The 17,500-nt window shown below is 45.1% G+C and overlaps 1 protein-coding gene across 1 annotated transcript in view; it reads right to left on the bottom strand.

Moving 5' to 3' along the window:
* itgb8 (integrin, beta 8) overlaps positions 1-17,500 on the bottom strand; it is a 55,079-nt gene that overhangs the window by 6,734 nt on the left and 30,845 nt on the right. The window contains exons 10-14 of the mRNA XM_063184847.1: positions 14,739-14,882; positions 4,796-5,243; positions 3,692-3,914; positions 2,786-2,889; positions 2,318-2,434 (exon numbers count right to left, since the gene is read on the bottom strand). Coding sequence (XP_063040917.1) covers positions 2,318-2,434; positions 2,786-2,889; positions 3,692-3,914; positions 4,796-5,243; positions 14,739-14,882 — 1,036 coding nt within the window. The remainder of the gene's footprint in view (positions 1-2,317; positions 2,435-2,785; positions 2,890-3,691; positions 3,915-4,795; positions 5,244-14,738; positions 14,883-17,500) is intronic.

Here is a 17,500-nt window from a genome sequence, read left to right as displayed (position 1 = left end):
GCTTCACTGCCATGACAAATAAGACATTCATATTTCCAAAGCGATTGTATAAAGTATGAGAGACCGAATGGGTGGGAAAGAGAAAAGCAAATGTGCTGAGATCTCTCTCTCTCTCTCCATCTACATCTCTCTCCAAAGTCAGTCCATGTGGTGTCTCTCTCTCTCTCTCTCTCTCTCTCTCTCTCTCCCTCTCTCTCTCTCCCTCTCTGTCTCTCTGTGTCTCTCTATCTCTCTCTCCTTCTCTCTCTCTCTCTCTCTCTCTCTCTCTCTCTCTCTCTCTCTCTCTCTCTCTCCCTCCCTCGATCTCATTGCATATCTCGATCTCTCCCTCCTTCTCATTGCATCTCTCTCTCTATCTCTCTCACTGTGCAAAGGCCAGTCCACGTGGTGTCCCTCCCTCCTCTGGTGACGTGGCACCCCTTTCTGCCCATCTTAAATGCCAATCGATCTTGTGACCCACCTCCCCGGCCTGGAGAAAAGGCACGACCTGGTCACACACACAGCCCCCTTTGCTTCCCCTGCTGAGGGTTGCAATGGGGGGGGGGTGCACAGTCATGTAAGGCTTCCATTTAGCCGGAACGCACTGCTGTCCCGGCTATCCCCTGCGTTGTTGTTCCGGTGCCAAAGAAGAGACCACTGATGCAGTTCTATTCCTCAGTAATTTGGTTTACATTGCTGGGGTTGCGATGGTGGGTGTGCAGCCGTCGTGTATGAGGGGGCTTGGGCTCGCCCCTGCCCTGCTCTCGGGCTCTCAGGGCCTGGTCCGCTTAGCCCGCTTGGCCCGCTTGGCCCGGCGCCATCCCATCCAGCGCCGCGCAACAAAGGGCCTAAAGTACTGTACTGACATTTTCGCACATGTTGCCATGGCGACTTGGCTCAGACGGCGCAGCAGAGAGGGAGCCTTTGGAAGGACAGACTAGGGTGGGGGGTATGTGTGTGTATGGTGGGGGGATTCTGGAGATGTGATGAGACAAACAGAGAAAGAGAGAGAGAGAGATAGAGAGAGAGAGATAGAGAGAGAGGCATAGAGAGAGAGAGGGAAAGAGAGAGAGAGGCAGAGAGAGAGAGGCAGAGAGAGAGAGAGGGAAAGAGAAGGCACAGCAGAGGAGCACAATGGCCCAGGCTGTTCGCTAAATCAACCCAGTGGGTGGGGATGAGTAGTGGGCTACGGAGCCGCACGGGAGTGTAACGAATGCGATTGGTAAATAAATCCGTTTTGTTTTTCGTTTTGCTTGTTTGAGGTCTTTTGCTGCAGGGGGAAGATGTGGTGACAGCACAGCACACACACAGTAAAACCATCTGACAAATGTTCAGTAATGTGACACACTGGTTGTAACCGCTGTAAAACTTTTTGTGACATTTTTGTTGCATTTTGGCAACAGGTGCTTTCTTGGCAGACTGGGGAGTTTGACTCTCTCTGTCAGGGCTGCTGACAGCTTTTGCTGGGCCCAGGACAAAGTAATCTGAAAGGGCCCCCTATCCAGCACATACAATGTAATTGGGACCCAATTCTGGGCGTCGGATCTCCCTGGGCCCGGGACAACATACCCCTTTGTCCCCCCCTTTCGGCAGGCCTACTCTCTGTAACTCTACACTTAAATAGACAAACCAGGGAACACTAAAGAAAACACTGAATGCCCTTGAACAACATGAACTCTACCATATATCAGATGGTGACAGTGACTTGTGACCAAAGCCAGGGAAGCCGACAGGGGGGGACAAAGGGGTCACTTGTCCCGGGCCCAGAGAGAGAGAGGGGGCCCAGAATTGGATCCTCATTACATTGTATTAATTGGGTTTGGGGCCCAATCAGATGTCTTTGTCCCAGGCCCAGCCAAAGCTGTCAGCAGCCCTGACCAAAGCAATACTTTACAGATTTAAAAAGAACAATCTGGCCCACTGGCCAATTTGCCTGGTTATCACCAGACCTAATCACAAGTGAGATTAGGTCTGGAGACCTGCCTATTGTAAATCCCGTAGGGGATGTGTGGTTTATGATTGATGACGGCTGTTTATTGGGTGTTTCGAATGTGTATCTTTTGGCATACGTAGCCATTGCCAATCGTGTCAGTTGTAAAAACTGCAGTCATCGTCTTTCCTCGCCTCCCTGCTCTCTGATTGGAGTGAGACAGGGACCATGATCTGGTACCCTCGCTGACAGTAGACTCCATGCTGTCTTTCAGATCGGAACGATAGTGCAAAGCAGCATGGGATTTCCCAGGGGGGTATTTGGCCTGCATGTGTGTGTGTGTGTGTGTGTGTGTGTGCGTGCGTGCGTGTGTGCGTGTGTGCGTGTGTGTGTGTGGGTTTCCAGTACCTGGTTGTCTGCTGATCTGTAGCTGGGGGCTGCCGGGCTCCACCCCCATGTGGAAGCGGTAGTTGCAGCGGTCGGTGCTGGGGTACAGGCAGTGCTTCCCCAACGCACTCGCAAGCTCTACACACACACACACACACACACACACACACACACACACACACACACACACACACACACACACACACACACACACACACACACACACACACACACACACACACAGATGTGTCCACGTATGCACGTACATGCCCACACAAACATGCAGAGACACCAACAGACAGATGCATGCACACACACACACACACACACACACACACACACACACAATCAGGGGTGACTAACGACACATACATTCTTTATCTGACAGGTGTTCCTTGAGCTTCTTCTATACTGCAGTTTCATTTATTAATAATTATTCACTTAAGTAACTACTATACGTATACCACATATAATAATTAAGATTCTTACCATCAATGTCATCCACATAGCCCACAACTGGGGCACAGGTCCTGTTGCACAGCTCAGAACTCCCGCGGCCCAGACCAAAAGACAGGTGGCAGTCTACGCACCTCCTGATAGAGAGAGAGAGAGCGAGAGAGCGAGAGAGCGAGAGAGAGAGCGAGAGCGAGAGCGCGAGCGCGCGAGAGAGAGACACAGAGACAGAGACAGAGACAGAGACAGAGACAGAGATACAGCCAATCAGAGACAGGCAGAAGATCAAAGACAGATAGGCAGAGAAACAGAGACAGAAAAACAGAAAGAAAGAGGCGGATGAATAGATGGTAAAAAGTACAAGTGTGGGAAAGGGGGGTAGTGCAGGAGGGAGAGTAAAGGATGAATGAATGACAGGATGAGTAGAGAAAGGATGAGCAGAGACACGCAGAGAGAAAGGAAGTGGCAGAGAGACGAGAGTGAGGCAAACAAATAAATTAAGTGAGTGTGGAGACGTGGCCAGACACAGACCATGACTTTCCAATTTAAAGCCACTCTGGAGAAATTGAACCCTGCTGTGCGTACTTGACAGCCATGACTTTACACACAAGACTTCTTACGAGTTCAGAGGAATTCAATGGTTTGCAATCTTGCGTTTTATGAATTACTGTATGTGTTTTTCATTTTCCAAAATGTTTACTTTCATTCTAACTATTTGATTGCATAACTTCATACCTTTTAATACTGTACCTTCAGCTAATGTTAATCATGATTACATGAAGTACATTATTTTGACATACACAATCCTTAATTAACATTATAATATCACATCAGTATTATGTTATGTTATGTTATATTATATTATATTATATTATATTATATTATATTATATTATATTATATTATATTATATTATATTATATTATATTAATGAAGTCCTCACCAGTGGGCTTGACATGCTGTGTGACAGGTGGGGCACTTCTCACAGAAGTCTCCGGAATACTGGGAGTCATCACACACGCAGCGTCCGCAAACACACTGGCCCCGCCCGCTGCAGAGCTGCCCGTCGTCCGAGAGACACGTCGCCGTGGAGACGGCACACTCACAACTCTCACCTGTCCAACCCTCTTGGCAAACACACTCCCCTAGCGCACACTGGCCCCGGCCTAGGAGAGAGAGAGAGAGAGAGAGAGAGAGAGAGAGAGAGAGAGAGAGAGAGAGAGAGAGAGAGAGAGAGAGAGACAGAGACAGAGACAGAGACAGAGACAGAGGGAGCAAGAAAGTGCAATAATGTGAAATAAGCACACAGTGAAATAAACACACAAAGAAAGGACACTAAGTGTCGATGATATGTTTATGATAGAAAAATAGAGAAGAATTTCCATAACAATACAATGGTGATCTGCAGTAAATATGATGGAGTGGAGCCTTAAATAAACTCTCCAGAATAGTGTGTTTACATTTGGCATGTGTGCTGAATCATTACTCTCTGGTCTTCCTTCCCTTTTCCCTGTCTCTATCTCAGTCTCTCTCTCCACCTCTCCCTCTTCCTCACTCTCTCGCTTTCTCTCTCCTGCCCTTCCCAACAAAAACACCAGTATTACAGTAATTCTTCCCAGAAGGGTTTCTCAGGGTGACGGGGAAATGGCTAAACATTCTGAAGGGTGACAGATAGCTAATCCGCATCATAAGGAGGTCAACGAGAACAGTCCGACAACAGGACAGAACAAAGCAATCCTTTCATTCATTCAAGCTAGCCCCGAGGCCGAGGTTTACCTTTCGTTTCGTTTCGTTTTTGTTTAACGCATATAAGGGGGAAAGAAAAAAGAAAGCGAAACAGACCCTCTCAACCCTCAAGGTTAAACTGACCACGCAGAGTACAGTCCACACACACACAGACACACAGACACTCACACACACTTGCATGAATGAACACAGTCATACGCACACCCACACATACACATGAACATGAATGGACACGCTGTAACACACACACACACACACACACACACAATGGACACACACACACACACCCACACACACACACCTCCGCAGAGCAGTCCGTTCCTGTAAGGGCAGGAGAAGTCGTCCATTTCACAGTATTTCCCGTAGATGGCGCCCAGGTTGCTGCGGTCGCACACGCACTGGCCGCACACGCAGGCGCCCCTCCCGTGGCAGATCTTCCCGGAATCTCCCAGGATTCCGGAATCCCCCGGCGCCACCGGGGGCGGGGGCCGGCACACGTCCGCCGACACCTGCTCCGCGTTCTCGCTGATGTCGGCGCAGGCGTCGGCGTCCTTGTCGTCGTCGGCGACCAGCGTCTCAGTCTCGTCGAGGCAACGTCCCTGCAGGTTGCACTTGCAGCTGCACACGGGCTCCAGGGTCACGCGAACCGTCTCGTTAAAGCCCACCGGCCTCACCGTCAGGCCCACCTCGTCAGCACCGCCCTGCTCATCAGGACAGCTGGACATCCCCACGGTGATGTTGAAGAAGACCTGGACACACACATGCACACGGGTGGAACTTAAAAAAATTCCCCACCAGTTACTGCGGCAGGTAGATTCTAAAATCTACCAGTCACTCACAATTTTTACCAGTTCATATTCAACCGTTCCAAACATTTTAATGCCAAGTAAGAGTTTTCTGATCAATACTTTTGTTTCAGAGGTCATAAATTCAGTTATTGTGATGCCAATAGCTCTTTTCATTACCAATTTGCTTAAACCTTCGATGTTGGATGCTGCGTATAATTCAGCACTGACCCGGGCACCTGTAGAAAAATTTGGGTTGACATATTTCACCCACCAAAGGCCAAATCCACCCGTCATTGGCAGGTGGACGGGTGCTTATTTCCATCCCTGGTGCACACACAAACGCAGGAATGCAGACGGGCACAATCACTATTACAGATATGCAGAATGTACACAACACCGTAGCCACTTAATGTACGCCTTACCTCCAGCGGCACGCTGTATTAGTCATTGAAAAGTTAACTACCAGTACTACAATACTATGACATAACACAGGGCCTTTAGTAATGCACTTCGACTTGATCATTACCATTCTGGTAACAGCACATTCATAATGCTGTGCCTTAACGTAACGGGTTAACGTCACAGATAAGTATACATCATTGTACACAACCACGCAGAAAGTCTCACAGACACACACACACACACACACACACACACATACACACCGTTGCCTAGAATGCACACATCCTCACATGAGACAATCGTTCAGTGTGCACAATCAGTTACAGATACAGTATGTGCACAAGTGCCCAATGTACATACAGTAATAAGCTAACACCGTATGTCATAGGAATTGATTAACAGCACAGATATGCATACCTACTACATACCGTAATTGAGGACATACACAGAGACATGGCGCGCGCGCACACACACACGCACACACACACACACACACACACACACACACACACACACACACACACACACACACACACACACACACACACACACACACACACACACACACACACACACACACACACACACACACAGTTGTCTGGAATGCAAACATCTTCAAACGAGCCCTCTAACAGTTCAGCAATCTTCAATCAACCTAACAAAAAAGCGTAGTAGCTTTTGGTGTGCTTTTGAACTCTTGAACCTTGAACGTTTCCCAGAGTTAAGAGATACAACCCTACTGACTGATTTGAAAAAAAAAAGCACATTCATGAGACTTAAACTGGAATTGGAGCCCGGAATTAAATTCCTCAGCTTGGATGAGATGAGATGCGCCCATCTGGCCAGAATACGGCAGGGTTTTTTTTTTGGTTGTCCGGCCCGTTTGAAGTGAGGCGATGGAGCTGTGCTGATGGCCTGCCCAGATATGCAGCATGCGTGGGGATCGTATTCGCTATGAAAACAGCGGAGAGGAGACCCGGGACGAGTTCCTTTTGTTTCTCCGGCATCTCCCACGGCAGGGCTTTGGAGTCCGTCCGCACAAGGCGAATCAAGTTAACCCTCCCCCCTCCAACCCACCACCACAACTACCACCACCACACTAGCATTACCCCCACCACACAGAGCAATTGGAGTCCGTACAAGGTGAATCAAGTGAACCCCCATAAACCCCCACCCCCCAACCCACTCCTATGAACACACCCAGGGCTGCCGACAGAGGGGGACAAAGGGGTATGTTGTCCTGGGCCCAGGGAGATAGGAGGAGCCGAATTAGGTCCCCATTACATTGTATGTATTGGGTAGAGGGGCCCTTTCAGATGACTTTGTCCCGGGCCCAGCAAAAGCTGTCAGCGGCCCTGAACACACCACCACAACTACCACCACACCAGCATTACCCCCACCACACAGAGCAATTGGAGTTTGTACAAGTCGAATCAAGTGAAAACCCCCCTTCAACCTACTTCAATATGAACACACCACCACTACTACTACAACAACCATATTGATATTAACCCCACCACACAGAGCAATTGGAGTCTGTACAGGGCTATATGAACACCTCCCCCCACCCCCCAACACCTCACCACCACCACCACGCAAACCCACCATTACCACCACCACACAGACCATTCTGATTCGGCACAAGGCAATGTGAACCCCCCTCCACCCCCACCCGAACCCCATTCCTGCGAACATACAGCACCACCCCCACATGGACAGGGCCAGAACCACTCACCCCTTCACTGACCGTATCGGTGCTGTGTTCCAGTGAATTATTCTCTAATCACAAACACATATACACATGTACAGTATGTGCGTACACACATGCACACACAAATGCAAGGACATGCATAGACGCATGCACACGCAAACATACACTCGCACACATGCACGCACACGCACACATTCAACTACCAACCCCGCCCCCCCCATACTAACACGGTACAACAGTACAAGCTTTGGGGGTGGGTGATGAAGTTGCAAGAGCACCGGCTACAGTGAACTGCACAGCACACGCATCGCCTTCGCCTGAACCTTGTGAATAAGATAGCAGCCATTCATCTGCCTCGGCCCTGTTCTGTTCCGTTCTGTTCTCTTCTGCTCTGCTGGGGGACACGTCAGGTCAAGTGCCTCTCCCTCTCCTGGGTGTCGAGAGTACACACAAAAGGATCTCTTGCCTATTACAGGGGAAAGAAGACTGGAGGATGGGGAGGGTTCGGTTTCCTTTCACATCCTCGTACTTGTTACCCTTCACATACTCATTACCTAACAAGTGCCCACCGCAATAGAGATGGGATTTATGGCTCTTTGACGGGATTCGGATCATTATGGCTCGTTCCTTTCAAAGAGCCGTTCAAAAAACTGGCTCTTTGGGCTCTTTTTTAATTATTTATTCAGTGTTTAGAATGTAATATTTTGACTCCCACCTCTAGGTAATTTTGTCCAAACAACTGATTATCCTCCTGCTTCCGTTTCTGCCACTCATTAAGGCAGACAATTATGTTTTTTCCGCAAAAATGTAAGTAAGGTCACATGCTTAAAATTAATGAAAAATGAACAAAAAAGCTGTTGAGTGGCTCCCCCAGCTGTGATCCAGTTCCCATTGTTCACTTCTGGGAGCCGTTCAAAAGAATTGGCTCATTTGGCGAATGTCACAACACTACTGGAGGATGGGGAGGGTTTGGTTTCCTTTCACATCCTCGTACTTGTTACCCTTCACATACTCATTAACTAACAAGTGCCCGCCGCAAACGTGACGCGGCAGTGGATGGAAGAGAATAATGACAGTGAGAATCAAGGGAGAGGTTTCATTTTAGAACAAGGGACACAACATTGCAGAGGGGAGTTCCAGCTACTTTAAAAAAAAACACTTTGCTGCATTTGCTTTTTTTGACTGGAGTGGCGTAATTTTAGGTCACACTTAAGATTGGCAAAGACACAGTAAACTTTGCAGAGGAGAGAGGATGATTTGTAACAAACAACAAAGCTACACAGTTGTCACAATTCTTCTCATTGTGCAAGACTGTATTTGGTCTGTAACAGTCCATAAAATGATAGGCGTCAGGCTAGAAAGAGTGCAGCTCATTTCCTTGTGAGAAGTTGGCCTACAGCCTGCCCTACAATGCTGAGTAGTACAACAATCTACTACGTCTCACACTAGCATACTGTAATGTGGATTTGCATTTTTCTGCAGCCCACACCATTCCTTAGATGTTTTATCCTACTGTTCCACAATGAGACTGGAAATATGATAAGAACCAATACAAAAAGCATTAGATATTACATTAGATTCATTTTTCAGGCCCTGCCGTGGCCAAACGGCAGGGCACTGGTCTACCATGCAGCTGACCCGGGTTCGATTCCCAGCCCGGGTCCTTTGCCAGCCCTTCCCTGTCTCTCTCTCCCCGCTCACTTCCTGTCACCACCTTCACTGTCCTATCATAAATAAAGTCAAAAAGACAAAAAAAAATATTTTAAAAAATATTCAAATGAAAAGAGTACATATGTTTAATATTGATTATTGTTTGATGAAGGGTCAAATACTTTTTTGACTCAGACGTCAGGTGATGGCATCTAATGCCCATAAATGAATTAGTAATTGGTGGTTGATATGCTGCAATGAATATGCTTCTTAGATAGTCCACTAAAACAAACAAACAAAAAAGGATCCATGCAATAGTGGCACTGGCTGTCGTTGTGCCGCCCTGACGTGTGCTACTGCTGAAACGTCACTGAGCCATATATAAGCCTATATATTCAAATAGGGACTCACGGTAGGGACACATACACGCGAATTTGCGAATATTGCCATTCATTCCTATGAGAGAGGCGAAGGCAAGCGATGGTGAGGCGAAGGCAAGCGATGGCAAGCGACAGCAAGCGAACAGGAGCGAAGCGAAGCGAAATTATTAAAGAAAGTTTAATGTTATGCAAATGAGGAGCGAATTCGCCTGCCACGGCCCAATCAAATCAACAACATAACTGTTCCATTCCATTTGATTCGCCGCGACGACCTGATGACGGTTGGATTTCGCCTCTCTTCGCTTCGCCTTGCTTCGCCTCCTATGTGTCCCTACCGTCAGACCTTTGCCATCTTTAGGCTCGTAAGAGCCCCTGTTTCGTTCCACACAAAGTCCTCTTGAGTCCTCTTCCTACTCCTCTTATATCTGCGCACACTTTAATGTTTGTCCACCAGTCCTGTCAACTCAGTGACGCCAGGGACACATGCACGCAAAACGAGCCAAGTGAGGCAAAATTCAGTGCTCCATTCTGACACCTCAACGGTCATCAGGTCATCGCAGCGAATCAAATTGGTTGAAAAACTTATTCTGCTGATTTGATTGCCTGCCATGGACGAAATTTGCATAATATAAAACTTGGCAGAATATTTTCACTTCGCCTCACCCCTGTTCGCTTTCCTTCGCCGCACTTTGTTTCCCTCGTAAGAAAGAATGTCAAAGTTTGCAACGCTTGGCTAAATTTGTGTGTGGGTGTATCCTCCCCGGCATGAGAAACTATTCAAATTTTGTTTCCTTTGTATGTCAAGTTCCATGTGATCAAATGGACAATAATGCTTAGTTTGACCTTGACATTGATTGTGGGGTGCAGTCAGGGTCGTTGACAGCTTTGGCTGGGCCCAGGACAAATTCATCTGAAAGGGCTCCAAATCCAGTACAAACAATGTTGTCGCCCCTGTCGGCTTCCCTGGGTGCAGTGTATAATAATAATGATGATGGATAACAGTGTCTTTTGTGCTGCGTAAGTACTAAAGCATTATGTGTCAGTGCCTACTAACTCTATTGGCCATGAAGGGGGACCAAGTTGCAGTGCCCTGGATCTAGTTATCACTTAGTGTTGTGGTAACTGAGTCACACCCCCAGCATGGGCCAGGTCCAAAACCCTCCGCCAACTCTCCCACGTACCATCCATGTTCCTTAAACACACACACACGCACGCACGCACACACGCGCACACACACGTACACACACACACACAAACACACACCTAAACTATTTATTAGTATGACCCGTGCCCATCATGGTTGTGGTATCTGCAGGGGGTGCCTGGTGTGTGGAGTATCGTGATGACAACACTGGCACTGTTGCTGTGGTACTTTATAAGCTGTGACTCAGCATCTCTCAACATGACTCAGGGGACAGGCTCCGATTAGTCTAAAACTACCTATGCCCTCATGCTGAAAGTATACATGGACTTTTAGTCACTAGAAATAAATGGGCAACACTTCATTTAACAGCTTCGTTTCCATGAAGGCCTACCTATTGTACACGTTGATCAACATGCAACAGGCTCTGGTTAGTCTAAAACACATAAATGCCCTCATGCTGTAAGTGTGTATGGAGCTTTAGTCATTGGGAAGAAAAGTGGAACACTTAATTGTATAGTTTCTTTCCTTCATATTTTTTTTAAACATATCCCCAAGATACAGGGTGAGTACTAGTGTAATGTTAAATGCTGCTACATACTTCACTTACCACCTGCTTACTACAAACTGTGCCTTATTTCTGTAAGAGAAACAGTAAAATAAAGGGTCTTCGAGGATCTAAAACTAAGTTTATTTTGAAGTCTATCGTTTAGTGTAGTGTTTCTCAACGGGGGTGGTACAGCCCCCCAGGGGGCGTTGGGGAGCCCTAGGGGGGCATTGAGAAGAATAGAGATAATTTGGGGGCATTAATATATTTTATTTTTCGATACTAAGGGTGGTGTTGGTAGACTTATGATGTGGTCAAGGGGGTGTTTGTTCAAAAAAGGTTGAGAACCACTGGTTTAATGTATCTAGTAGCAATATTATAATGATAATAATAAATACATTTTATGCAGTGCTTTTCATGACATAAAGATGCTTGTTATTGATCCCTAATACACATGCAATGACAAAATGCTGGTTCATACTGTAATGCAATGTAACACTGCTATAAAAGTGTACACAATAACGTGTCAAAAGATATAAAAGTGGTGAGGAAAAAATGATCAAGGAAGTTTAACAAAAGCGATTAGAATTCTCAATGATAGATAGACATGCCATGTGAAGGGAGTGCACAGTTTTTTTCCATGTCTCTTATGCTTTTATGTTTTCTATGTTTGTACGTATGTTTTTTTGTGTTCTCTGGTATGTGAGTGAGTACTGTATGTTATGCAGTGATTGTTGAAGCCCAAGACAAATTTCCCCTCCAGGGACAATAAAGTACACTCTAACTCTAACTCTAACAGAAGTCTTTTCTTAACCTTTCACAACAGTTGCTGTCTCGAGGCTTATAGGTTCACACAAAGACTTCAGTCAGCGTTAGTCCTCTTTTTCATCCCATTCCTGCTAGCGTAATAATGACATTCTTGTTTCGATGCCATGTGCCTGTACTCTACCTTCAAAAGGATACAAGTACTCGTTGAATAAGTACCATTCCGGCTCTAGTGAGATCAAAATCTTTCCCAAGAGCAGTGGTTCCCAAACTGGTGGGTCACAAAGGCAGAGCCAGATTTACCAATAAGAAGACTAGGCAATTGCCTAGGGCCCCACCAAAATCTGCCCTCTGTATGGGGGCCCAAGAATCAGGCTCCATCATAGAAAATATCAGCAAATATAATTTTAAAAGGCCCCATGCCTAATACATGCTTCCAATATAACCAAACAACACATTTTAATTAGTAATAGTAGTGGTTAATAAATATATTTACTTTTAGTGTTTGGACAAAAATATTCTTCAGTCCAAAAGAGACTAGCAGAAATAATTTGAGAACCTCGGAAGTCTCTAGTGCTTTCCGATTTGGGTAAGTATCCATGCCTAACACAGCACAGCTTTGTTGAAGAAAGAATGAGCGAAAGTTCTAGATGTGCCTAAACAATAAACTGATTTTTGGGTCGTCGCTTTCTAAACCTCAATTAGTAACGTAGATCCCATAAAAGTTCACACAAGGCTTCAGCTTTGGCATTCACAACTGACAATTTTCTCATTCTCAGCTGAGGCTGTGTCAAGGATTTTCATCATTCTATGCCTGCAGGCCCAAGCCCTAAATACTTCCTTTGATAATATATCCACAAAATAAATAATGCAAAAAAAAAAAAAAAACGCAGCTTAATTTCTGCCAAACCACTCACTGCTTAAAGGGTTATGGAAATTACTGCAGAGTAATCTGCTTTTGCCTTTATCAGACTGTAAAGAAGAAGTCAGAAGTCTGAAGAGCTAAATAATATAGGAAAATGTATTGAAGAAAATAAAGAAAATAATACAACAACAAAAGAAAATGTTCCAGCTCTAAACCATCATAAGCATTCCAATGTCATATTTTTCGATACAGTTTTCCGATATTGTTTATCTTATGTGCTTTTTCTTCAATGTAATGTTTTCTGATTGGCTGGTTTGCAGTTAAGCACCATGTAAACTGACCAAGTAAAACATGCAGAAGCCACTGTCACCTGAATGATTGGCTCACTGCACCGAATGATTGTCTCACTGCTCACTACACTGCTCACTACATGTACAACTGCACACTTCAGTTTGAACTAGGGCTGCACAATTAATCGAAAAATAATCAAAATCGTGATAAAATATAGCAATCGAACTCATGATTTTAATCGTGATTTAATCGTGGCAATAGTGACCTACTTTTGAGAGCGTCCTTGAAGCCAGAACATACTGACAGGCTGGTGTTTCTGGCCAGAAATCTGTCCACTTAAGTTTTATGTTATTGCCTTTACATAATTATTACAATTCATTTTATTTTGCTCATCCCGTATGTAATTCATTCTTGGTTATATTTCGTCTTGTTATAATTTTCAAAAAAATCTGCAAAAATCAATAATCGTGATTAATAATCGTGATTATAATTTTGACCAAAATAATCGTGATTATGATTTTTTTTCCATAATCGTGCAGCCCTAGTTAGAACTGTACAACTTGATATAATTATTACGCAGTAGCACATCAGCGCTGCAGCATGTGACGCATGCAAAATGATTCCACAACCAATGCGCAATCTAGCACCTGGTGCAATGCGTAGGAGCAGTTCCTCTGTTGTAATACCAGAAGGAAGAGGTGAGTCACTCTCCAGAGAAATAGGGGCATCATCAATGTTTTTGTGTTGTAAATATGTTCTGCTTTCTCATTGGAAAAAGACCTATGTAAAAATTGTAAAAGATGAATCTGTGGACTCTTCAATTCTTATATGGCACACAGCCTATGATAAAAGTGTCCCCTTCCTAATTTTCCTCTTGAATAAGTATTGTACCATAATCATGCACAACCATGTACTGCAACACATAATAAACATTGTACATGGCACGTGATATCAAAGTGGACCTTCATAACACAGCATTTTCACATAGGACTGTATAACGTTTTTTCATTAATTAATTAACTAATTCATTCATTCATTCTCCTCTAGGTTGGCTTGACGTTGGTGCACTTGTCTCAACAGAATAGAGTCAACTTAGCCACAACAAGTTCAATAACTAAGAAATAAATAAATAAAACGGTGCACTGACATGGGGCCTTATTGAGTCGCTTGCATGAAAACGCCTTATCAGCAGTCGGGTTTTGACTCATCTGTACCCTTTGCTTTGGGCTGACATTAGAACAGTTTCCATAGAAAAGATCAACAGACCTGGTACATACGTCATGTGCAAACACTCCAAAAAGCACACTGGTCTCTGATGCATCAGCGAAATGGTGCTTTCCAGAGTCCAGAGCATGCACGACTCTTTAGCGTTATCAGTGCATATTTTCCCTTTCTTTATCTGACTTTTATTTGGCCTGGTCAGCACAATACAGCAGCACACGACTGACGGACCAAAGACAGGCAACGTAAAATTAAATATTCTAACAGTGATGGGTAACCAGGATTCATTCGTAACAATCCAGTGCCACCAAGTCCAAATTACCTGGTTTTGCCTGTCCAATTCAACCAGGTGATTGCCAGGTGGTTGAATAATCACCTACTGTAGTTGAGTTAAACAGGTAAAACCAAGTGATTTGGAATATGTGGCAATGAATTGTAAATAATGAATCCAGGTTGCCCAACTTTGTAGTGGCAGGTCCGTACCTTTTGCTTTGGCTTGACGTTGGAGCACTTGTTGCCAGCCGTCACGCTACCTCCCGGGGGACAGATGGCGCTCACGTTCACCCAGAAGCGGTGGGCATGCCTGTGGTCCACCTCCACCTCCACTTCCACCTCTGATAGCAGCTTCTGAAGATGCGAGGAATTCACAATGTTTGGTTATACTTCATTATACTGTCCTTGTAACATGAATTAGGTACAGAAGAAACAACCTACGAAACAACATGTAGAATAGTGGTTCTTAACCTTTTTTGAACAAACGCCCCCTTGGCCTCATCACAGGCCTCCCAACGCCCCCTTGACCTCATCATAAGTCTGACAACACCCCCCTTAGTAATAGAAAATTAAATGGACTAATGCCCCCCAATGGCAACTGAGCACCGCCCCCTCTCAGCTGCATCCTTCTCAACGCCCCCCTAGAGCTCCCCTCCTGTACCGCCCCCGTTGAGAAACACTAATGTAGAATACATACGTGCACTGTACCTTTTATGCATAGCATTACATGTTGATAAGTATATTCAAACGGACCACGTACAAGAAAGTGTTATGCAATGTTTGTGAAGATTATCATTCATCCAGATTACGTTATATTACACTTAGTGGACACTGATCTACAGTGACTTGCATTTTACAGGCAGGGTATTGGTTACAGCCCCTGGAGAAATGTGTGCTTGGAGTATTGGTGCATCGCACAAGTGCACTACAGCCATGGACAGTATGGAATTCGAACCTGCAACCTTCTGACTCCAAGACCAACTCCCTAACCATAGGACCACGGACGTTACCCGGAGACCTATCCAATTGCATAATATTTACATAATATTGCTAATTGCTTATAACTAAATTATTTTGAGGAATGCACAACTAAGTCAGGAGGCAGGTATGGGAAAACCATGTCAGCAAGTGAGAGAGAATGAAGGGAGGGATGAAAGAAAAAAGAGAGACAGGAGAAAGTGAGACAACAAGAGAGAGGAAGAACGAGAAAGGTAAACAGTGAGGACAAGACAAAAATTTTAAAAACAGGTGGTTATGAAAGACCAGGGTGTTACGGGATGCAGGACATCTTCTAGGGAACACCGCTTTTCACCACAAGATTTACTGCACATGTGGCTATTGTTATTGTTTTGTTTTTGCCCCACCTATTGCAAGCACTCAAGCACCTTCTGTGGCTCATCCCTTTTATCGTGTTTATGTTAGTTTTTTGGAGCAAATGCCAAGAAAAATAGATACAGCGAGAGCAGGAGAGAGAGATAGAGAGAGAACATGAGAAAAAAGAACAGAACAGAACAGGACATGCAAATCTCTGCCCCAGTGCTATACAGCAGAAAGACCCCATTGTCTGAGCCAATGAACACTTGTGTGTTCATAACTGAGGATAGACCGATATCGGTCCGATATTTGCATTTTTTAAGTGTATCTGTATCGGCCGATATGCGTGTGGTTTTGGCCGATACGCAATGTTTATTATTTTATGTCATTCAGGTTTTTTTAAAAAGCACCAAGACACTTTATTTTTTTATTACTTGATTGTTAGACATTACTTGATTGTTAGAATGGGTGTTTAAAAGTTACAAGTTCTACCTCAATTTGATAATATTAAAGGAATGTTTATTTTTAACTTGAGACCTGGAATATTTGTCATTTTGTAACCTTTTTTTTTAACCCATATCGCCCCCAAATATCGGGTATCGGAAATTGGGTATAGGCCAATGTTGATGAAAAAAAAATGTGGTATTGCAACGGCCATTAAAAAACCCGTATCGGTCCACCCCTATTCATGACCCTTCTGATAAGATTCCCTTTCATCTGGGTCATGTTAATACAAAAAAAAAAACGTTTAGTTGTAAACACGAAACATATTGCAGGCTGTAAGAAGGAGGTCCAGCTGCAACTACAACCAAACTCTTTTTAACTATATAACAAGCCAACATAATCAGAAGTAAAAAAAAAAAAAAAGGCCTGGAGGGTAAAATAAACCGGAAAGCAGCGGAGAGGCTAAAAATAGCTTTGCTTTTGTGCTTCCTCCTCCGTGATGAGGAGGGTCAGCCAGCCAGCCGCAGTGCTGCAGTCAGAGATACGGTACAAGCTTCACAAGCTCATTAATAAAGCTCCTCTCTGTTCTTCTCCGCTCCTCCTGCTCTCCTGGGCGCGGATTATTGTGTGTAGAATCCAGCCGAGGCACAATGGATAGCTGTGTCCCATCCACGCAGTAACAAGACACAGCAGCACGGCCCATGCAGCAGGGGCGGAGCTAAAGGGGGGGCAAGCAGGGCATTTGCCCCTGGGCCCCCCTGTATTGTTGGTGGGGGCCCTATTGTGACCATGGCAAGTTGTTTGAGGGGCCCTATCAGTGTTTTGACCTAGGGCCCTGTGTGCAATTGTTCCGACACGGCCCATGCAGCATAACTTTCCCTCTGCTTTCTATTCTCCCACAAACACTTCTGATTGCGTCAGTGACCGGCGTGTGTGTTTTGTTCGGGTTTTTTATTACGTTTCGCCTTTTACTTTTGAAACAACAAACTCTGTGTGTTCTCTGTTATGAGTGCACTGGGATTGTTTTGTTATTTCCCCCACATGCTGTCCTTGTTATGTTTGCTATTCGTCTCCCCCACCTCCAATTGCTGAAATTTCCCAGTAAAGCCGTCAGAAGTAACAACCTCTTTGGAACCACTTTGGAGTCACCGTGACGGGTGACGGCCCCTAAAGTCTGCCTTGCGTCTTGGGTGTTACACTGATGAGAGGCGAAG

Source organism: Engraulis encrasicolus, chromosome 20 (genome assembly GCF_034702125.1).
Source record: "Engraulis encrasicolus isolate BLACKSEA-1 chromosome 20, IST_EnEncr_1.0, whole genome shotgun sequence".
NCBI lineage: Eukaryota > Metazoa > Chordata > Actinopteri > Clupeiformes > Engraulidae > Engraulis > Engraulis encrasicolus.
The sequence above is the reverse complement of the archived record's forward strand: the minus strand, read 5'-3'. Positions and strand labels throughout refer to the sequence as shown.